The sequence below is a fragment of the Myotis daubentonii genome, chromosome 4, assembly GCF_963259705.1.
Source record: "Myotis daubentonii chromosome 4, mMyoDau2.1, whole genome shotgun sequence".
In the NCBI taxonomy this organism is placed as follows: domain Eukaryota; kingdom Metazoa; phylum Chordata; class Mammalia; order Chiroptera; family Vespertilionidae; genus Myotis; species Myotis daubentonii.
In genome coordinates, this window is record NC_081843.1 from 4,164,296 (window position 1) to 4,188,788 (window position 24,493).

General features: G+C 41.4%; 1 protein-coding gene across 1 annotated transcript in view; it reads left to right on the forward strand.

Moving 5' to 3' along the window:
• Nucleotides 1-24,493, forward strand: part of LOC132232543 (phospholipid-transporting ATPase ABCA3-like) — a 204,655-nt gene that overhangs the window by 61,267 nt on the left and 118,895 nt on the right. Inside the window, exon 6 of the mRNA XM_059691927.1 lies at nt 12,444-12,703. Coding sequence (XP_059547910.1) covers nt 12,444-12,703 — 260 coding nt within the window. The remainder of the gene's footprint in view (nt 1-12,443; nt 12,704-24,493) is intronic.

A 24,493-nucleotide genomic window follows, 5' to 3' on the forward strand; every position in this document is an offset into this window, starting at 1 on the left:
AGGGGTGGGCAAACTTTTTGACTCGAGGGCCACAATGGGTTCTTAAACTGGACCGGAGGGCCGGAACAAAAGCATGGATGGAATGTTTGTGTGAACTAATATAAATTCAAAATAAACATCATTACATAAAAGGGTACGGTCTTCTTTTTTCCAATAGTTTTATTCATTTCAAACAGGCCAGATCCGGCCTGCGGGCTGTGGTTTGCCCACGGCTGGTCCAGACTAAAGCAGAGAAAGAAAAATATTGGCATTGCCGAAACCGGTTTGGCTCAGTGGATAGAGCGTTGGCCTGCGGACTGAAAGGTCCCAGGTTTGATTCCGGTCAAGGGCATGTACCTGGGTTGCGGGCACATCCCCAGTAGGAGATGTGCAGGAGGCGGCTGATCGATGTTTCTCTCCCATCGATGTTTCTAACTCTCTATCTCTCTCCCTTCCTCTCTGTAAAAAAATCAACAAAATATATTTAAAAAAGAAAAAGAAAAATATTGGCATTATTCAGTCATATAAAGAAATGTAGTACTGATACAAGCCACAGCATGGATGAACCTTGAAAATAGTATGCTAACTGAAAGAGGCCAGGCACAAAGGTCATATATCATGATTCCATTTATATGAAATACCCATAATAGATAAATCTAGAAACAGAAAGCAGATTGATTGGTGGCTGCCAGGATTGATGGGAGGAGGAGTGGTTAACCGCTCAATGGGTGTGGTGGTGCTTTGAGTAATCTCAATGTTTTAGGTCAAGATAAAGGTGGGTGTTACATGACCTTGCGAATATGCAAACTGCCACAGAATTATACACTTTAAATTGTTAATTTAAAAGTTTAAAAAATGGACAAGCATTAGTGACCTGTGAGACAATACTTATTGTTAGATATTTGCATCTGACATATCATATAAAAAGGAGACAGAAAAGGCCACAAAATATATTTAGAAGACTGTTGGATAGTTTTAAAATTTGATGAAAATTATAAATGTACAGATTAAGAGGATCCACAAACCTTTCTGAGGTTAAGTACAAAAAAAATCATGTTTATGCACATCAGAGTAAAACTGCAGAAAATCAGAGATGAAGCGAAGATTTGGAGGAAGATTTGATGTTGAGTGGTGGGCACACAATCTAGTATTGAGATGAGGTATCATAGAAATGTATACTTGAAATCTATATACTCTTATTACCCAATGTCACCCAAATAAATTTAATAAAAAAAGAAGTAGAAAAATTCATAATAATAGTTAGAGATTTGAACACCTAGTAAGGTGCGCAGTATACAAAGAGGGACAGAGCTGGCAAACCCTCCCTCACGTTGGCCCCAGCCCTGGATAGGTGGTAGCACTGGAGGAACTTGGAGCCTGCCTGCTGACACAGCGGATTGCACCCTGAGCCCCACTCCAGGCGAGACGAACATACACTCCTGCACAACAGGACTGGCATGGGAAAGGCATGTTCATCTCTAAATGTGAAAAAGGTTTACTTCCAAATCTGTGTTATCCCACATCTGACTCAACAAAATACATTATGGGGCATATAAAAATGGCCAGCCAGAAAAACATAATCTGAAAAGATAAAGCTATCATCAGACCCAGGCCCAGATATGACAGAGTTTGGAACTATTGGAATTTAAAGTAACTATGACGTGTATGTTAAAATCTCTAATGGAGAATGTTGACAGAATACAAGTTCAGATGGGCAATATCAACACAGACGGAAACTACAAGAAATGCTAGAACTGAAAAAAAGAAAAAGCTAGTAAAAAAGGTGAATAATGTATTTTATGGCCCATCAGGAGACAAAATGGCCAAGGAGCAAATCAGTGAGCAAAAAGGTGAAATGAAATAAAAATAATAATTAAAAAATGAGCATATTCAAGAGCTCTGAGGCAATATCAAGTGGTTACTGACTTGCATTTCTGGGAAGATAACTATAGTCTTACATTTCCCTATTCCTGTCACTAAATACAATATAAACCTTGTACAGTACATATAAAACATTCACAGGAGACTCTACAAGACAGGCGAAGCAGCCAAACCAACTGTGATGTCTAGACCCAAGGGACATGATGGTGATAAATTCCCTGGTTTTCTTTCTGCCTCATATATCCCAGATTTGACACTGAAGAATCTAGCAATCCAGAAGTGTCAACAGGTTCAGACAAAAACCCCAGTAAAAGTCTGCATAGAGCCAGGAAAGGGGCAGTCAGCAAGACAAAACTTAAAACCACTCTTCTTTAGCCAACACGGCAGGAAACACTGAACTCATCCCCTGCCAGGGCAGCAAAAGGCAAGTGAGGAGTCTAGACTTCTACTTGTGTGAATCTATAATGAAGTGCTTCAATATCTTCATATCAGAAATACTACTCAGCCATAAGAAAGATGAAATACTGACATTTGCAACAACATGGATGGATGTTGAAAAATCATGGTATGTGAAATAAGTCAAACTGAACCATATTTCACTTATATGTGGGATATAAAACTGAAAGCAACAAATGAATAAATAAGAAAAATACATAAAAACTCTTAAACACAGACAACACTATGGTGGTTACCAGAGGGAAAGGGTGTGGGGTAGTAAAGGATAAAGGGTGTTCAATATATGGTGATGGAATAAGATTTGACTTTGGGTAGTGGGCACACAATGCAATATACAGATGATGTATCAAAGAAATGTATACTTAAAACCTATATAACCTTATTAACCATAGTCACCCAATAAATTTAATTTAAAAAGTAAAAGGAAAAATTTTATGAAAAATAAATATAAAATATGATATCTGAGATAAAAAGCTCAGTGTGTGGGCTCAAAATCAGAATGAAGTGACAGATGAAAGAAGCACTTCTTGGAAGACAGAACAATAGGATTTATCACAGTCTGAACCACATAGTAAAAGTACACTGAAAAAAAGTGGAACAGAATCTCAGGGACCTGTGGGATCTAACGTTTGTGTCATCAAAGTCCAAGACAACAAGTTGGATAAACCTTGAGGGCATTATGCTACGTAAATTGAGACAGAGAAAGACAAATACTGCATGATATCACTTATATGTGGTATCTATAAAAGCCGAATTCAGAAACATGAAGTGGTGGTTACTAAGTTGTGGAGAAAATTGGGAACTATTGGTCAAAGGGTACAAGTTTTCAATATCAGATTAACAAAGTCTGGGGACCTAATATACAGCATGGTAATTATACCCAATAGCAGTGCGTTAAATACTTGAAAGATCCTAATAGGGTAGATCTTAGATGTTCTCACCAGAAAAAAGGAATGTCAGTTATGTGACTAATGGAGGTTTTAGCTAATGCGTGGTGGTAATTATTTTACATTATATAAGTGTCAAATCAATACATGAGCACCTTGCCTGGCCAGTGTGGCTCAGTGGTTGAGTGTTGACCCATGAATCAAGAGGTCACCAGTTTGATTTCTGGTCAAGGTACATGCCCAGGTTGCAGGCACAATCCCCACTAGGCTGTGCGCAGGAGGCAGCTGATGGGTGTTCTCTCTCATCGATTTTTCTATTTCTCTATCCCTCTCCCTTCCTCTCTCTCTCAAATCAAGAAAACCATATTTTAAAAAAATGTATGAACACCTTAAAGTTTGTGTTTATTCTATCTCAGAAAACCAACTGATTATAACCCAAAGAGCAAAATGAATCTCAATGATTTCATCCTAAATAATGAAAGCCTAATATGCAAATCGACTGAACAGCGAAATGACCAGTAGAACGACCAGTTGCTATGACATGCACTGACAACCAGGGGGCAGACGCCCAATGCAGGAGCTGCCCCCAGCCCGTAGGTCCCAGGCCAGCCAAGGCGTGTGCCAACGGGGGCCCCCCCGATCACCCCGCCGGTCACCTCCAAGGTGGGTGCCGGTGGGGGCCCCCGATCGCCCCACTGGTCGCCCTGCAGAGGGAAGCGACTGGTGGTGATGGGGGGGGGCAGGGCTGGTGAGTGGGTGGCACCAGGCCAACCAAGGCAGGTGCTTAGTGGGGGCCCCCTGATCGCCCTGCCAGTTAGCTCATTGATCACCAGCCAGGCCTAGGGACCCTACCTGTGCATGAAATATCATGCACCAGGCCTCTAGTATTTATATAATGGAATGATTAAATAAATAAATGAGTAGGAATGCACAAATATTCCTTGGAAGAATTCCAAATAATATATGTAGATACTCTCACCTCCAGGAGATGAACCTTACTTACCCTTATATTGAGTGTGGGCCACACTTAATGACTTGTTTCCAAAGAATAGATTGTGGAAATTAGAAAACCATAACTTAGTAATAAAGAAAAGTAGCAAACACCACTTTAACCAAATGATGAAGTTTAACATCACTAGTGATGTCATGTAGATATCAAATATTCCCTGATATAATTTGATGAAGAAGGCACTTCACTTCTGTGGTATTTTACCCTGAAGCTTATAACTCTACTCTATTAATGAAAAAACATCAGACAAACCCAAATTGTGGAGCATTCTCCGAAGTACCTGACAAGTATTCTTTAAAACTATTAAGTCCATGAAAATCACTGAAGGAATGATAAACTGCCTCTGCTCAGAGGAGACTATGGCATCATAACTGATATTAATATGGTATCCTGGATGGTGTCTGGAACAGAAAAAAATCACAGGGAAAAAATGGTGAAATCCAAATAAATTTGTATAAATTAGAAATTGCATTGTGCCAATGTTAATTTCTTAGTTTTGACAATGTACCATGGTAATGTCAGATGTAATATTAGGAAAGCTCAGTACAGTGTATACAGCAATATTCCTTAATCATTTTTTCATTGTTGCTCCTCTAGGGAAACTTTTTAGACTTTTTTTCCACCTAACCACTCCCCTTATAAAGTTTTAACACCATTGATATGGTAGATCTGCTTTATGTACTATGGCCTGCTCAAGGTGATAATAAACCCCTAGAAAGACTGCATGGTACAGCCTTGGCCTGTGTACTCAGTGGTTAGAGTGTCAATCTGAAAACTAAGGGCCGCTGGCTGGATTCCCCATCAAGTGCACATATTTGCCTGTAGGTTCCACCCAACCATGCGTGTGGGAGGCAGCCCATCAATGCTTGCCTGGTGGTCTTTCTCGCATCATGTTTCTCTCTCTCTCTCTCCTTCCCTCTCTAAAAAAATCAGTGGAAAAAATATTCTTCCATGAGGATTAACAAACAAACAAACAAACAAAATGCATGGTGCATATAACTCTCCCTACAACCTTTGCAGCTTTGCTGTACTAATAACACTATTTTTTTCCCAAAGTAAAAAGTACATTTTTAAAACCCCGCAAACCAAAGTAACAAAGTGAATTTTCTCAGTCTGGTAAAAGCACATGTGAGACCCATGTAGCTTACTAGTAATGGTAAAATACTCAACATGTCAACATTTCCACTTAATGTCAGAATTAAAGCACAGATGTTTGCTGTCATCAATTCTATTCAGCATATCATTAAAGTCCTAGCCTGTACCAGGAAAAGAACATTAAAGTGTATATTTTGGAAACAAAAGAGTGATTTTTTTTTTTTTGGCAGTTGATAGAATCACATGTGAAGATAATTCTAAAGAAATCCACAAAAAAGTAATGGGTTAATTTAGTAAAATCCCAATATACAAAGCCAGTATACAAGAATGAATTATAAATCTACACCAAAAGTAACAAAATATACCCGAGAGAAAATTTTAAAACACCTAAACAAAAGATGAGCTATCTTTTTATTTGTAATTAAATCTTTATTGTTCAGATTATTACATTTGTTCCTCTTTTTCCCCCCCATAACTCCCCTCCTCCCAGTTCCCACTCCACCCTCCGCCCCCACTCCCCACCCACTGTCCTTATCCATAGGTGCACGATTTTTGTCCAGTCTCTTCCCGCATCTCCCACACCCCTTTCCCCCACAAGAATAGTCAGTCCATTCCCTTTCTATGCCCCTGATTCTATTATAATCACCACTTTATTCTGTTCATCAGAGTATTTGTTCACTTGATTTTTAGATTCACTTGTTGATAGATGCGTATTTGTTGTTCATAATTTGTATCTTTACCTTTTTCTTCTTCCTCTTCTTAAAGGATACCTTTTAGCATTTCATATAATACTGGTTTGGTGGTGATGAACTCCTTTAGCTTTTTCTTATCTGTGAAGCTCTTTATCTGACCTTCAATTCTGAATGATAGTTTTGCTGGATAAAGTAATCTTGGTTGTAGGTTCTTGGTATTCATCACTTTGAATATTTCTTGCCACTCCCTTCTGGCCTGCAAAGTTTCTGTTGAGAAATCAGCTGACAGTCGTATGGGTACTCCCTTGTAGGTAACTGACTTTCTTTCTCTTGCTGCTTTTAAGATTCTCTCTTTGTCTTTTTCTCTTGGCATTTTAATTATGATGTGTCTTGGTGTGGTCCTCTTTGGATTCCTTTTGTTTGGGGTTCTCTGCACTTCCTGGACTTGTAAGTCTATTTCTTTCACCAGGTAGGGGAAGTTTTCTGTCATTATTTCTTCAAATAGGTTTTCAATATCTTGCTCTCTCTCATCTTCTGGCACCCCTATAATTCGGATGTTGGTACGCTTGAAGCTGTCCCAGAGGCTCCTTACACTATCTTTATATTTTCGGATTCCTTTTTCATTTTGCTTTTCTGGTTGGGTGATTTTTGCTTCTTCGCATTTCAAATCGTTGACTTGAATCTTGCGATCCTCTGGTCTGCTGTTGGGAGTCTGTATAATATTCTTTATTTCATTCAGTGTATGCTTAATTTCTAGTTGGTCATTTATCACAACATGGAGGGTCTCATTAGATTTCTTGTACATCTCATTAAGTTTATCGGCAGTCTCTAGAAGACTCTTGAAAGACCTCAAAAGTGTGGTTTTGAATTCTATATCCAACAGCCTGCTTTCCTCCATTTCTGTCATTTGTGTCCTGTTTCTTTGTCTCAGCATTTTTTATGCTTCGCTGTGTTGATAGAGTGGCTTTCTGTGCCAAGTGTCCCAATTACCTGAGGTAGACACTCTTGGTGCACCCCCTTGTGGTCTTTGTGCACAGACTTGTTGTAGCTAAGCTTTGATTGTTGTAGGTAACACTGGGTGGGATTTGACCTCCAGGCCAATTGGCTGTGAGAATCAGCTGTGTCTGCAGTGGGAGAACTTCTGTCCTGGATCTCTAGGGCTGTGCTAATCTAGCCTCTGCCTGAGGCTAACCAGAAAATGCCTCCGTGCAAGGCTTGGGCAGGGCGTGTCCCAGGGGATCAACAGGGCGGGAGGAGTGAGCAGTTATGGCTGCTCTCAGTCCCATCCCCAGAGGCTCTGCCTCTCAGAGTCCCAGCAACCGCTGCAAACCTCAGAGAGAAAGCTGCCCTCGAGTTCTGACCGATGCCAGACAGTCGCGCTTCTCCCGTTTGCGTCTGGGTCCCCAGAGACTCGCCCGGATCTGGAGCTCAGAGTCTGAGACTCCCTCCCAAATTGAAACAGACAACCGCGCCCTCAGCCGCCAGCCCGCTCCACATGCACCTCCGCACCTTTGTATTTTCCACACTGCACCTCCTCTGAGTCTTGGTATGCCTTTCTCTTTCCTTCTAGTTGTAGAATTTCCCCTCAGCCAGCCTTCCTGTGGTTCTGCGTGATGTCCGTTCTGTCTTTTAGTTGTATTTTTGAAGTGGTTGTGTGAGGCAGCAATCTCCTGTGTTTACCTATGCCACCATCTTGGTTTCTCCTATCCATTTTTTCTTGATTCTTACATAAGTTGTTTATTTTTTCCTCCATCTGGTTTATGCACTCTAGGATCCTTATTCTGAATTCTTTTTTCTGACATATTGCTCCTCTGTTTCACTTCACTGCTTTTCTGGTGATTCCTCCTTTTCTGTCCTTTGAGGGTTTTTTTGTCTACCCTTTTTTGGTCTTGCCGACTGATCCAGATGTCAAGTCATGGGGGCGCTGCTCCTTGGGTGGCAGTGGTTCCTGGGGCTTCAGTTGCTCCTCCAGTTGTCACGGTAGTGGCTGCTCCTCAGCTGGCAGCAGCTCCTCTGGTTGGTGCTATTCACAGCATTGGTGTCTCCTTTGGCTGGTAGGTGAGGCTGCTTGCACAGCTGCTGTTCCTTGGACGAGGGTGGGTGCTGATCATGGGGCTGCTGCTCTTCAGGTGGGAGTGGTCTGAGCGTGGCTGCTGCTCCTTGGACAGGAGCAGGCTGTTCACATGGCTTCTGCTCCTCGGATGGGCAAGGACTGCTCACATGACTGCTGCTTCTTGGATCTGGGCTGGCTGCACGCTGCTGCTGTTCCTCAGATGGGCAGGTTGCTGGTGAGGCCCCCACTCTTTGGAAAGGGGCAGGTTGATTACAGGGCTACTGCTTCTCATACGGGTATGGGCTGCTCCTCAGATGGGGGACAGGCTGCTTGTGTGGCTGCTGCTCTTTGGGCGGGAGTGAGCTGCACGTGCGGCTGCTGTTCCTCTGATGGGGGTGGGATGCTCAACCAGCTGCTGCCCGTTGGACAGGTGCAGACTGTGTGTGGCTGCTGCTCCTTGGACCAGTGTGGGAAGTGCAGGGCTGCTGCTCCTCAGATGTGGTCAGTCTGTCTGCTTGTGTGGCTGCTGGGTAGGGGTGAGCTGCTTGGGCGGCTGCTCCTCCTTGGGCCAGAGTGCAGCTGCTTCTCCTGGTACAGGGGCTTTCTGCTCGTGTGGCTGCTGCTCCTTGGATGGGGGATGGGCTGCTTGCATGGCTGCTTCTGTTCAGGTGGGAGCGAGCTGCACTTATGTGTTCTGCTCCTCGGATGGGGGCAGGCCACTCACCCAGCTGCTGCTCGTCAGGCAGGTGCAGGGTGCGTGTGTCTGCTGCTCCTTGGACCAGTGTGGACTACACAGGGATGCTGCTCCTCAGACATAGGCGGTCTGCTCGTGTGGCTGCTGCTTCTTGGACTGGGGCAGGCTGCTCATGGCAATGCTGCTCCTCTTATGGGTAGTGGCTGCTCACACCGCTGCTGCTCCTCGTATGAGGGCAGGCTTCTCTTGCAGCTGCTGCTCCTTGGATGGGGGCAGGTTTCTCGCACACCTACTGCTCCTCAGACAGGAGGAGGGTGTGGGCTGTGTGCAGCTGCTGCTCCTCGGACGGGGGCAGGCTGCGTGGGACTGCTGCTCCTCAGATGTGGCAGGGTGCTCACGTGGTTGCTGCTCCTTGGACGAAGGAGAGGGCTGCTCACACAGCTGACAGCTGCTGCTCCTTGGACAAGGGCAGGCCACCTGAGGCTTCTGTTCTTAGGCCTGGGGCAGGCTGCTTGCGGGGCTGCTGCTTCTTGGACAGGAGTGGGCCACTCACGTGTCTGCTGCTTGCGTGGTTGCAGTTCCCCGGGCTAAGGCTTTGGGCCAGTCAGCGGGGAGCATGCTTCCGAACTCACAGGAGCCTGTGCCCAGGGTTGCTGGAGACTCGTTGACTGTGGGACCATAGCCGAGGTAGCAGGTCCCTGGCAGGGGTGTCTGTAGAGTCCCAGATGATATCTGAAGGCACCCTGGGTTGGGGTAAGGCCTGGCTCCCAGTTATAGCAGCTCTCCACTTAAAAACACTAGGCTTCTGAGGATGAGCTGGCCTCCTGGAACTGCTTACAATGGTAGCAGAGGCTGCCTAGTTAGGCGAGCCCGTTTAGCCTGACCCCGAAGGTCCTGCGGGATCTATCTGTGCCTCACTCACATACACATACACACATCCCACATGACCACACACTCCTCTTTTGTTCCCTCACTGACTCATGCTCTCTCCTTCATTGCTGCCTTCTTCCTGCCTCTGTAGTTGTGTCTGGGGTGTTATTGACCTGTTTGTGGATGGAGTTTCCTCTCTAGGTGTCTGGTTATGAGGCTCACTCTCTAGCACCTGGCCAGACAGGATAAAATTCTCCTTGACAAGACATAACACAAAGGGACCAAAACACAAATGTACTCACAGCAATAATAACCCCACTATAAGTGACCACCTGAGAAAAGAGAATTAGGGGCGAGAAAAGAGAGCATAAATGAAAGCAAAGAGAGTGAAAAAGATGAGAAAAAAGAAAAAGGAAGAAAAAGGAGACTAGATAGATAGATAGATAGATATAGATAGATATAGGGGGAAACACCACAAACCAATAGGTACACAAACAAAACAACAAAAATAATAGTAATAATGATAAAAACATAAAAAAAAATTTAAAAAATACAAACACCAAACCCCCAGCAAAGAGGGTGGGGGCAGAATCTGTAGATGCTGAGCTGATATATAGAATATAAGGTTAAGAATTGGATGAATATGGAGAAGATCTCAGTTCAGTATGGAGGAAGTAGAAAGGGGATGGGTGGGTAAGAGGAAAGAGAACGAGAAAAAATAATAATAAATTTACAAAAAATTTGATTTCAAAAATGGTATAAAAACAGCAAATACAAATGAAATAAAATAGAGGGATGGAAAAATAATGTGAAAAGAAATAGAAAATAGAGCAACAAACAAAAACAGGAAAAACAAAGAAAAAAAAGAGAGAACTAATTTAAAAAAATAAAAATAAAAAATAAAATAAAAATGAAAAAGTGAAGTGTTCTTTTGGCTGGCTTAAAATCCCAGTCTTCTGTACTGTAGTGTTTCTCAGGTTCTGATTGCTGGGACTGAGAGTCCCTCTTTAGTCCAGCACCTTTGTGCTCTCAGGGACTATTTAGTTGTTTTCTTTGTTGTTTTTGTTTTTAATCCTTTTACCATTCAAGGTGGAATCTGGGTGTGGTTGTATTAGTTGCCTGGATACTGGAGGGAGGGGCTATCTCTTCAGGGCAAAATGGCTACCCAGGTCCCAGGCTCAGGCATGACTCAGCACCAAACTCGCTGCCACTTCTCCTGGATCCCCCTCTCTCCCCAGATTCCACAATTCTGAAACTTCTCCCACACTCCAGCCATAGGTAAGTGTCTGTATCCAAAAGGTCCTATGAACTAGGCCAATGATGGCGAACTTATGACACGCATGTCAGAGGTGACACATGAACTCATTTTTTTTGGTTGATTTTTCTTTGTTAAATGGCATTTAAATATATAAAGTAAATATCAAAAATATGTCTTTTTTTGACTATGGTTGCAAATATCAAAAAATTTCTATATGTGACACGGCACCAGAGTTAAGTTAGGGTTTTTCAAAATGCTGACACGCTGAGCTCAAAAGGTTCACCATCACTGAACTAGGCTCTATGAAGAAAGGCACAAGCCACAGAGGCCGGAGAGGCTGCCCCTCCACGCACTCCTTTCCTGCTGGCACTCTTTAGCCCTTACTGACTGTGGACCCAGATCAAGAATCCCCTGCAAGGGGGCAAAGGCTGCGGCTCTGCACGCTCTTCTCCTGCCAGCCCTCCTCAGCCTTTCCTGATTGTGGACCCAGATCTAGAATTCCCTGCCAACCAGCAGTTCTGCGTACCTTCTTTCCCCTGCGCCCATCCCATGGGACCTGGCCCAAGCCAGTGCTGTGTGGGCTCCCTCTGATCCTCAGGGCTCAGAGTTCTGGCCAATTATCCTTCCCAGAGCCTTGACTTTAACTTTCGCCAGGAGTCCTCTCCTCCCACCCATTCTTGAATTCATGTGCTGGGCCTCTAGTTTACTATAAAAGAAAAAATGATAAATTGAACTTCATTAAAATTAAGTACTTATGATCATTTAAAAGACTGTTAAAAAATTAAAAGGCCTCATTCACAGGGGAGAAAATATGATACATGATTTATATTTAAAGCCTACAAAGGACTTATATAGATTAATAGAAAGACCAGTTTTTAGATGTCATGGAAATGCCAAATTTCTATAAAAGTTTTTAAGTGTTTGCTCTTAATTTCTGTAGTAAATTCGTCTACTGGTAAGAGAGTATTTGCATACTGTGACAGATCTAAGGCTCACTGAGTAGCATTGCCTTAGTGGACATCAGTTCATATATCTCACTCAGCCTGACTTTCATTCAAATGTGAAGGTACAGAATCAAAGTCTTTCCCTATCAAGTAATTTATCTAGTGCTCATTCAGTTGATTGAAATTGAAGAAAGCAGTTCTATAATTACTCACAATATTTTGCTTATGGGAAGCTGGGAATTAGGATCTTTCAAAAAAAAGTATTATGTGTCTGTATGGGGGCACCATGATAGCTGTGTGTAAATTTTTTTAAAACTATTTTTTATTGTGGTAAAGTATACATAATAAAATTTAAACCACCTTTAAGTATACAGATCTGTGGCATTAAGTACATTGACATTATTGTGCAACCATCACCTCCATACATCTCCAGAACTTTTTTCATTTTTCCAAAGTGAAATTTAGTGCCTACTAAATAGGGCTTTGTAAAATTTAGACTGGCAAAGACCTCATCACAGCATTAACTTTGTTATTTATCTTTGACATAGTTTTATTGCCGTTTTCTTTGTTCAGTTTAGCTATTTATTGTTCTGTTTTACTTAGTAACCCTTGTTTTCTTATTTAGGGTACATCTCTGAAGGATTCCTGCTTATGCAGCATGCCTTGGATAAGGCCATCATGAAATATCATAACCACAAGACCGCACAACAGTTGTTCACAAATGTTCATGTATTTGTTCAGAGATTTCCATACCCAAGATATGATCATGATTACTTCTATGTCCTATTTAGTGTTTTTGCCCCTTTAGTAATCTTATTTGTCTTCATTGTGAATTATCTTACCATCCTTCAGTCTGTTGTGTGGGAAAAGGAAAACCGATTGAAGGTAACTCTACTTTCTTGTGACATAGAGCTCTGTGGAAAATGTGGGGTCTTTCAGGCAAATGTTTAAAAATTTTTAATTGAATTTATTGGGGTGACATTGGTTAATAAATTATAGGTTTGGGGTGTACAGTTCTGTAATACATCATCTCTATGTTGTATTGTGTGTTCATCACCCCAAGTCAAGTCTCCTCCCATCATCATTTATCCCCCCATTTTCCTCTTCTACCTGTCCCACCTCCTTTCCCTTTGATAATCACCACACTGTTGCCTGTGTCTATGAGGTATTTTTTTTCTTAATCCCTTCACCTTTTTCGCCTAGTACCCCTCCCCCGCAACAGCAGTCAGTCTGTTCTCTGTATCTGAGTCAGTTTCTATTTTGTTTGTTATGCTAAGTGAAATAAACCAGTCAGAGAAAGACAAGTACTATATGTGGAATCTAATGAAGAAAGTAAACTTTTGGGAAAACTTTTGTGGACGGTTGGATCATTTCTACCCACTTAGTATTGGTGGGTGGTTATGATTCAATAACAGACAAGAAGTGAGCACTTATATCTCCAGGCAATTTCTTAAAACTTTGTCTTTATTGGAGTTCTTGGTTTGGTGTTTAGTTTTCTTTCTAGAAGACAACTTCACAAGAATGTTGCAGATAGAATTTAAATGCCAAATGCTCTAAAATATACCTGGAATAAGGTGAAATACAAATAAATAACTAATTTGGTTTGTGAAATTGTGTCTAGGTGAATTTAGATAAAAGTTTACCAATTTCTGATTTCTGAGTTTTTTGATAAATCTGTGTAATTATCAATGATAAATTAACACTTTTTCCTTTGGGTCCTTAGAACATGATACACAAACACCAACCATGTGGCTTAAAATACTGATTCTTTTTTATTTTAAAATTTCTCATTGAAGTATAACATGCATACACCCAGAAAGAGTGTCTAAACTACATGTACATGTCAATCTATTCAGGCTGATGTAGCAAAAATACCACAAACTAGGTAGCTTATTAATAACAGACATTTATTTCTTATAGTACTGGAGGCTAAAAGAATCCAAGATCAAGGTGCCAACATATTGATGTCTGGTGAGAACCTACTTCATGTTTCATAATTAGCAGCTTCTCATTGTGTAGCCACAAAGTGGAAGAAGCAAGAACAACTCCCAGGCCTCCTTTGTAAAAGCAGTAATCACCTCATTACCTCTCAGAGGCCCCATTAAAGTGCCATCACATTGGAGATTTGATTTTCAACGTAGGATGTTGAGGGAATGCAAACATTCAAGCTATAGTAGAATAGTTGAATGGATTTATCATAAAGAAACCATGACCACTTTATCACGACCCTGCTAAGAAATAAAACACTGCCAACAATAGAAGGCTGCTTGTGTACCCTCAAAACATTTATTATTGGTTAATTTTATCTGTTTTTGAACTTGATATAAATGTAATCGTGTACTATTTTGTGTCTCTGTGATTCATTTTGCTACACATGTAGCTGTAGTTCATTTAAATTTGTTGAGTTCTATGAGTTTTAACATTCCATAGTATGACTATCACTATTTTCCTTTAATGTTTGGAGTTTGGGTATTATTAGTAATGCATCTATGAACATTTTATATATATATAGTTCTTTTTTTCCTGAATGTTAGGTTATGCATATTTAGCTTTAGTAAATAACAGCAAAGTTTACCAATAAAGCTCTACCAATTTGCACTTCCATTAGCAATATTTGAAAGTTTAGATATTTCTGTATCTTTACCAACATTTGGCATTGTCAGTGTTTTCTAATTTTCAAAAGTTTGGTGAATGTATTGGCCTGAAAAGTTGACCGATTTTTTACTTTTCATTTATACAAGTGTTTCATCTCACTGGTTAATTCCTAAATATTTTATTATTTTGTATGCTATTGTAGATGAAATTGTTTCCCTAATTTCCATTTCAGATTGCTTACTGGTACTGTACAGTGTTCATCTGATTTTTGCTTGTTGACTTTTTATCCTTTTACTTTGATGAATCATTTATTAATTCTGACTTTTTTGTATGTGGAATCTTTATGGTTTGCTCCATACAAGGTCATACCATCTACCAATATTTTTACTAATTCTTTCACAATTTGGATACCTTTTCTTTCCTAATTGCTCTGACTACAACTTTAAAAACTAGGTTGAATAGAAGCATTGGAAGCCGGCATCCTTGCCTTTTTCCTGATTGTAGGTGAAAGAGAATGTTAGCTATCGTTTTTTATGTTGAGGAGGATTCCATCTATTCCCAGTTTGTTGAGTGTTTTTTTCAATTTCTGCATCAATTGAGATGATAATGTGTTTTTCCCTAATTTTCTGAATGTGGTGCATTATGCTAATTAATTTTGTACGTTGAAACCTCTTATATTCCATGAATAAATTCTACTTGGTCATGCTGTACAATCCTTTTACTATGTGACCAAATTCGGTTTGCTATTATTTTGTTGAGGGAATTTGCATCAATATTCATAAGACATATTGTTCTTTAGTTTCTTTGCCTGTGTATCTGTCTGACTTTGGTATCACAGTAATACTGGTTTCATGGAATGAATTAGGATGTGTTCCCTCTTCCTCAGATTTTTGGAAGAGTTTGAGAGGAACTGTTGTTTATTATTCTTTTTTTTTATTATTTTATTTATTTATTTTTTTTATTTTATTTTTTTTTAAAATTAAATCTTTATTGTTCAGATTATTACATTTGTTCCTTTTTTTTCCCCCCATAACTCCCCTCCTCCCAGTTCCCGCCCCACCCTCCGCCCTCACTCCCCACCCACTGTCCTCATCCATAGGTGCACGATTTTTGTCCAGTCTCTTCCCACATCTCCCACACCCCTTTCCCCCCCAAGAATAGTCAGTCCATTCCCTTTCTATGTCCCTGATTCTATTATAATCAACAGTTCATTATGTTCATCAGATTATTTATTCACTTGATTCTTAGATTCACTTGTTGATAGATGCATATTTGTTGTTCATAATTTGTATCTTTACCTTTTTCTTCCTCTTCCTCTTCCTCTTCTTAAAGGATACCTTTCAGCATTTCATATAATCCTGGTTTGGTGGTGATGAACTCCTTTAGCTTTTCCTTATCTGTGAAGCTCTTTATCTGACCTTCAATTCTGAATGATAGCTTTGCTGGATAAAGTAATCTTGGTTGTAGGTTCTTGGTATTCATCACTTTGAATATTTCTTGCCACTCCCTTCTGGCCTGCAAAGTTTCTGTTGAGAAATCAGCTGACAGTCGTATGGGTATTCCCTTGTAGGTAACTGACTTTCTTTCTCTTGCTGTTTTTAAGATTCTCTCTTTATCTTTTGCTCTTGGCATTTTAATTATGATGTGTCTTGGTGTGGTCCTCTTTGGATTCCTTTTGTTTGGGGTTCTCCGCGCTTCTTGGACCTGTAAGTCCATTTCTTTCACCAGGTGGGGGAAGTTTTCTGTCATTATTTCTTCAAATAGGTTTTCAATATCTTGCTCTCTCTCATCTTCTGGCACCCCTATAATTCTGATGTTGGTACGCTTGAAGCTGTCCCAGAGGCTCCTTACACTATCCTCGCATTTTTGGATTCTTTTTTCATTTTGCTTTTCCGGTTGGATGTTTTTTGCTTCCTCGCATTTCAAATCATTGACTTGATTCTTGCGCTCCTCTGGTCTGCTGTCGGGCGTCTGTATAATATTCGTTATTTCAGTCTGTGTGTGCTTAATTTCTAGTTGGTTCCCCAATATAAGATCAAGGGTCTTATTAGTTTTCGTGTAGAGCTCATTAAGTTTATCGGCAGCTTCTAAACAGTTCTTGAGAGACCTTAAAAGTGTGGTTCTGAACTCTATTTCTTCCATTGACAATTTTGTCCTGTTTCTTTGTCTTCGCATTTTGTTATGCTTCCTTGGTGCACCCCCTAGTGGTCTTTGTTCGCAGTCTTATAGATAAATCTTGATTGTTGTAGCTAATTCCAGGGAGGGTTTGACCTCCAGGCCAAGTGGCTATGAGAATCAGCTGTGTCAGCAGTGAGAGAACTTCTGTCCTCTAGGGAGGTGCTAATCTAGCCTTTGCCTGAGGCTATCCGGCAAATGCCTCTGTGCAGGGCTTGGGCGGGGTGGGTCTCACAGGATCAACAGGGTGGGCCGGAGAGAGCAGTTATGGCGGCTCTCAGTCCTGTCCCCAGGGGCTCTGCCTCTCTGAGTCCGAGCACCCCCTGCAAAGCTGGGAGAGAAAGCTGCACTCGCTCTGACTGAAGCCAGACAGTCCCGCTTCTCCCGTTTGAGTCTGGGTCCCTAAAGACTCGCCCGGATCTGGTGCTCAGAGTCTGCGACTCCCTCCCGATTGAAAACAGCAACCGCGCCCTCCGCCGCCAGCCCGCTCTGCGCACTCCGCACCTCAGAATTTGACTTCAGCACTGCGCCTCCTCTGAGTGTCCGTATGCATTTCTCTTTCCTCCTAGTTGTAGGACTTCCACTCAGCCAGCGTTCCTGTGGTTCTGGGTGATGTCCCTTCCGTTTTTTGGTTTCACTTTTGAAGTAGTTGTTCAAAGCAGCAAACTCCGGCGTTAACCTATGCCGCCATCTTGGTTCAATTATTCTTGAAATATTGGGTAGCATTCACCAGGTAAGCTTTCTGGTCCAGGGATGTTCTTGGTTGGAAGGTTTTGATTAGTGATTTGATCTCCTTACTAATTATTAATCTGTTCAGATTTTCTGTTTCTTCATAATTCAGTCTGGCAGGTTGCGTGTCTCTGGGAATTTATCCATTTCATCTAAATTACCCAGTTACTTGGCATACAGCCATTCATAGTGTGCTCTAAGATCCTTTTTATTTTTGCAACATTAGAAGTAACATCCCCAATTTCATTTTTTATTTTAATAATTTGAGGGGTTTTTTTTTTGTCATTTTAGTTATTTGGCTAAAATGTTGTTAATTCTGGTATTTGTATTTATTGATTTTCTCTATTGTTTATTATCTACTAGAGGTCTGGTGCACAAAAATTTGTGCACTTGGGAGGGTCCCTCAACCCGGCCTATGCCCTGTTGCAGTCTGGGACTCCTCGGAGGATGTCCACCTGCTGGCTTAGGCCTGCTTCCTGGGGGATCAGGCCCAAGCTGGCAGTCAGACATCCCTCTGGCAGCCTGGCAGCCCTCGGGGGATGTCCACTTGCCAGCGGGAGCAGGCCTAAGCTGCAGTCAGACATCCTTAGCACTGCTGAGGAGGCGGGAGAGGGTCCCACCACCACCGCTGTACTGGCAGCCGTCAGCCTGGCTTGTGGCTGAGCAGGGGGAGCTCACTGACCACCAGGGGGCAGCACCTGCATTGAGCATCTGCCCCCTGGTGGTCAGTGTGTGTCATAGTGATCAGTCATTCCCAGTCCTTTTGCTGTTAGGGTCAGTTTGCATATTACCCTTTTATTATATAGGATAGAGGCCTGGTGCGTGGGTGGGGGCTGGCTGGTTTGCCCTGAAGGGTGTCCCGGATCAGAGTGGGGGTCTCGCTGGGGTGCCTGGTCAGTCTGGGTGAGGAGCTGATGGCTGTTTGCAGCTGGTCACACCCCCTTCAGGTTTGGGATCCCCACTGGGGTGCCTGGCCAGCCTGGGTGAGGAGCTGATGGGTATTTGCAGGCTGGTCACACCCCCTTCAGGGTGGGGGTCCCCGCTGGGGTGCCTGGCCAGCCTGGGTGAGGGGCTGATGGCTGTTTTCAGGCTGGCCACACCCCTTTTAGGGTGGGAGGTCCCCACTGGGGTGCCTGGCCAGTCTGGTGAGGGGCTGAGGGCCTTTTTCAGGCTGGTCAACCCCCCTGAGGCGACAGAGCTCCCAGCTTCTCCTTTTTTTACTTTTTTTTATTCTGGGATTTATTTACCTTCTATAATTGAAACTTTGTAGCCTTGCGAGGAGCTGAGAGCCTGCCAGGGCAGGCAGGAGGGAAGCCTCCTGCTCGCTCCAGCTCCGTGGCCACGGCTAGCTGAAAGCAGGTATCTGGGGTTTATTTACCTTCTATAATTGAAACTTTGTTGCTTTGAATGGAGCTCAGAGCCTGACACGTCAAGCGGGAAGCTTGGCTTCCTCCATCATTGGGGCAACCAAGCCTTCCTGCTTGCTCCAGCTCTGTGGCTGCCAGCCGCCATCTTGGTTAGGTTAATTTTCCTATAGTCTCTCTGTTTGGCTGGTGGGCGTGGCTTAAGGTGTAGCAAAGGTACGGTCAATTTGCATGTTTGTCTTTTATTAGTGTAGATTTTGTTTATCTACTTTGAGCTTTATTACTTTCTTCCTTCTTCTAGCTTTGACTTTAGTTTTCTTTTTTAGTTCTCTAAGGTGTGAACTGAGGTTCCTGATTTGAGACCTTCCTTCTTTGTTAGTATAAGCATTTATGTCTGTAAATTTCCCTCTGAGTCCTACTTTCACTGCCTCCTGTAAGTTTGTTGTGTTGTGTTTTTGTTTTCATTTGTTTCAAGGTATTTTCTACTTTCCATTCGGATTTTTTTGACTCATTTGTTGTTTAAGATTGTGTTGCTACCAAATATTTGAATTTTTGTTTTCCTTTTGTTATTGGTTTCTAGTTTTAATATATTGTCTTTAGAAAAGATACTGTTTATGATTTGTCTTCTTAAATGTAGTAAAACTTATTTTGTGGCCTAACATATTGTCTATCCTGGGGGCATGTGGGAATTATTCTGTGCACACTTAAGAAAAATCTGTAGTCTGCTGTTATTGGGTAATGTGTTCAGTATATGTCAGTAGGTTCAATTGATTTATAATGTTGTTCAAGTCCTATATTTTAAAAAATATACATTTTTATTGATTTTACGGAGAAAGGAAGAGATAGAAACATCAATGATGAGAGAGAATCCTTGATTGGCTGCCTCCTGCATGCCACTGAAGATCGAGCCCTCAACCTTGGCATGTGCTTTGACCAGGAATTGAACCGGGACCTCCTGATTCATAGGTTGACGCTCAACTACTGAACCATGCCAACCGGACGAAGTCCTCTATTTTTAAATTAGTCTTCTGTCCAGTTGTTCTATCCATTATTGAAAGTGGTGTAGTGAAGTGTCCAGCTATTATTGTAGAACTATTTCTCCCTTAATTCTGTAATTTTTAAAAAATAAGTTTTATTGATTATTAGAAAGAGGGGAAGCAAGAGGGATAGAGTGACAGAAACATTGATGAGAGAAACTGCATGCCCCCTATTGGGGATTGAGCCTGCAACCCAGGCATATACCCTGACCAGGAATAGAACCACTTGGTTCATTGATCAACATCAACCACTGAGCAACACTGGACAGGCTAGTCCTGTAATTTTTAATTCTTGTATTTTGGAGCTGTGATGTTGATGCACTCACATTATAATTATTATACCTTCATGATAAATTGACCCACTTTTCAACATAAAATACCTTTCTTTATCTCCTGTAACAGTTTTAAGTATATTTTATCTGTTATTAGTATAGCTACCCTAGCTCTCTTGGTTACCACTTGCATGGAATATCTTTTTCCATCTTTTCACTTTAACCCATTTGTGTTTTTGGATCTAAAATGAGACTCAACAGCACTCTCAACTACCTTAACCTAAGTAATGTTTATAAAACACTATACCTGATAATGGCACAATACACATTGTTTTCAAGTGCACTGATTGACTAGATACTTAAAGTTACAGAGAGTAGTCTCTTATCAAAATGGAATTGAATTATAGATTCAGTAAATGCAGTACATGTAGGAAAAAGCAAATATTTGTAAGTAGACCATATGTTGTCAAAAAACAACTCTCAAACTTAAAAGCAATGAAATAATACAAGTACATTTTTAAAATAATAGTAGATGGAAAATTAAGACTCAGTAACAGTATGTTATCTAGCAAAACTCCAGTATTTGTGTAATTAAACAACAAACTTATAATTAATCAATAGCTCAAAGACTATATTACAAAGGAATTAGAAAATATTTCAAACTGAATAATAGTGAAAATACAACCAAAATTTGCTGATATACAGCTAAATCTGAGCTGTAAGGGAAATTTATACCTTTCAATGACTATTATTAAAAATGAAGATAGGCAATCAGTGATCTAAGCATCTTGTTTAAGAACCTATAGAAAGCCGCTTAAAAGAAAGGAAAGGAAAGGAACAAAAAGGAAAAGAAAGGGAGAGGAAGGGAAGGGTGGGGAGGGGAGGGAGAAAGAAGAAAGAAAAGAAGGAAGGAAGGAAGGAAAGAAGGAAGGAAGGAAGGAAAGAAAAGAAAGGAAAGAGAGAGGACGAAGTAAAGTTTGTTTTTATTGAGGTATAATTGACATATAACATTATATTAGTTTTAGGAGTAGAAAAATGTTTCTGTATTGTATACATTGTGAAAATGATCACCACCATAGTCTAGTTAACATTCATCACCAGACATAGTTACAAAATTTTTTTGTCATGTCATGAGGATTTTTAGGATCTACTCTCTAGAAGCTTTTAAAGATATAATACAGCCTGACCAATGTGGCTCCCTAGTTGAGCATCAACCCATGAACCAAAACCATAGTTGTGGACTTAATCCCCAGTAGGGGGCGTGTAAGAGGCACTCGATCCATGAAGTTTCTTACCCACGTTTCTATCTCTATTCCTCTCCCTAAAAAAATCAATAAAGACACATACAAAAACAAATACAGATAATACAGTATTAACCATAGCACTATGCTGTACGTTACATTCCCATGACTTATTTATCTTATAATTGGAAATTGTGCCTTCGATCCTCTTCACTCATTTGCCCACCCCTCTCTCCCACTTTTGGCAGCCACCAGTATGCTTTCTATCTATGAGCTTGTTTTTGTTGTTTCTCTTTTTTTTAGATTCCATATGGATTTATCTTTTTAAATATATTTTTTATTAAGATATTACATATGTGTCCTTATCCTCACGTTATCCCCTACCCCCCCACTCATGCCCTCACCCTCCCGTTGTCCTTGTCCATTGGTTAGGCCTATATGCTTGCATATAAGTCCTTTGGTTGATCTCTCCCCCTTACCCCCACCCTCCCTACCTTCCCTCCAAGGCTGGACAGTCCAATCAATGCCTCTCCGTCTCTGGATCAGTCCTTGTTCATCAGTTTATGTTGATCATTATATTCCACAAATGAGTGAGATCATGTGGTATTTATCCTTCTCTGACTGGCTTATTTCACTTAGCATAATGCTCTCCAGTTCCATCCATGCTGTGGCAAATGGTAAGAGTTCCTTCTTTTTTACAGCAGCGTATTCCATTGTGTAGATGTACCACAGTTTTCTAATCCACTCATCTGCTGATGGGCACTTAGGGTGTTTCCAAATCTTAGCTATGGTAAATTGTGCTGCTATGAACATAGGGGGTGCATATATCCTTTCTGATGGGTATTTCTAGTTTCTTGGGATATAGTCCTAGAAGTGGGATCACAGGGTCAAATGGGAGTTCCATTTTTAGTTTTCTGAGGAAACTCCATACTGTCTTCCATAGTGGCTGTACCAGTCTGCATTCCCAACAGCAGTGCACAAGTGTTCCTTTTTCTCCACACCCTCTCCAGCACTTGTCATTTGTTGATTTGTTGATGATAGCCAGTCTGACAGGTGTGAGATGGTACCTCATTGTTGTTTTGATTTGCATCTCTCAGGTGATTAGTGACTTTGAGCATGTTTTCATATGTCTCTTAGCTTTCTGAATGTCCTCTTTTGAAAAGTGTCTATTTAGGTCCTTTACCCATTTTTTTGATTGGATTTCTTATCTTCCTTTTGTTAAGTTGTATGAGTTCCCTATAAATGTTGGAAATTAAACCCTTATCGGTGATAACATTGGCAAATATGTTCTCCCATGCAGTGGGCTTTCTTGTTGTTTTGTTGATGGTTTCTTTTGCTGTGCAGAAGCTTTTCATTTTGATGTAGTCCCATTTGTTTATTTTCTCTTTAGTTTCCAATGCCCTGGGAGCTGTATCAGTGAAGAAATTGCTTCGGCATATGTCTGAGATTTTGTTGCCTTTGGATTCCTCTAGTATTTTTATGGTTTCCTGCCTTACATTTAAGTCCTTTATACATTTTGAGTTTATTTTTGTGTATGGTGTAAGTTGGTGGTCTAGTTTCATTATTTTGCATGTATCTGTCTAATTTTCCCCACACCATTTATTAAAGAGACTGGCTTGATTCCATTGTATGTTCTTGCCTCCTTTATCAAATATTAATTGAGCATATTGGTTCGGGTAAATTTGGGGGTTCCCTATTCTATTCCATTGATCTATATTGCCGGGAGCCGGTCCATCCTTGCTGTTTCAAGGGACCTGGCATATATAGCATACGGTTCTTAATATGTTTGCTCCCCTTAGCGCTGTGTGTTTTAACCAAGGTCACCTCTCCGAGAAAGGTTGTTTCCCCAGGTAGGAATTTTTCCCTGAAGTCAGGGAGGGGATGAAACTCCTTAACTAAGTGCCAGGCGGGTAGTTAATCACTACAAACAATCATGCTTAAGCTACATAATCTTTACTCCCTGGAATGGAAATAAGAAATGCCCTAACCTTTGTAATAGAGATTGATAGGATTGAATCAACTGGTATAAATACAGATGTAACAAGACAGAAAGACACAGAACTTAGGAGACAGGGCTTGGAAGACAGGACCAAGAGAGACAGAGCCTAGGCACAGAACCTACACAGAACGTTCTCTAGAGACAGAAGAACTTCGCTGGAGAGAGCATGCCGGAGGATCCTGGACAGGGACTGGCCTCGGAGCCTGGAGGCGGAGCCTGGAGAGAGCATGGCTGGGGATCCTGGACTGAACCTGACTGCGGAGATTGGCAGGAGAGCCTGACTGGAACCTGGTGACTGAGCCTGGCTGGAGAGCCTGGATGGAGCCTGGCTGGAGAACCTAGCAAGACAACATGGACACAGAACCTGGCTGGAGATCTGAAGCAGAACCTCTCTGGAGATCCAGACCAGAACTTGGCTGGAGATCCTGGCTGGAGATCCTGGCTAGGCTGCTGATCAACTGAACGCTGTCTCCGTGTCATTCCTTCTTCGCTGACTCCGTCTACGCCTTTGGGAACCCCTGGACCCGCTGGGGCTGGACCCCGGCACTATATGTCTGTTCTTGTGCCAGTACCAGGCAGTTTTGAGAACAGTGGTTCTGTAATACAGCTTGATATCTGATTGAGATCCCTCCTACTTCATTCTTCTTTCTCAGGAATGCTGCAGCTATTCAGGGTCTTTTTTTATTCCAGATGAATTTTTGGAGAGTTCGTTCTAGGTCTGTGAAATATGCCATTGGTATTTTAATGGGTAGTGCATTGAATTTATAGATTGCTTTGGGTAGTATGGACATTTTAATGATGTTGATTCTGCCAATTCATGAACATGGTATGTTCTTCCATCTGTTTATGTCTTCTTCTATCTCTTTTTTTCACCGTCTTGTAGTTTTCAGCATATAGGTCTTTTACCTCTTTAGTTAAGTTTATTCCTAGATATCTTAATTTTTTTGTGTGTGCAATGGTAAATGGGATTTTTTTAAAATCTCCCTTTCAGTAAATTCATTGTTGGTGCATAAAAAGGCCATTGATTTCTTGGCATTAATTTTGTATCCTGCTACATTGCCGAATTCATTTATTAATCCTAGTAATGTTTTGATGGAGTCTTTAGGGTTTTCTATGTACAGTGTCATGTCATCTGCGAATAGGAACAATTTTACTTCTTCTTTACCAATTTGGATACCTTTTATTTCTTCTTCTTGTCTGATTGCATTGGCTAGTACTTCCAGTATTATGTTGAATAGGAGTGGTGAGAGTGGGCATCCCTGT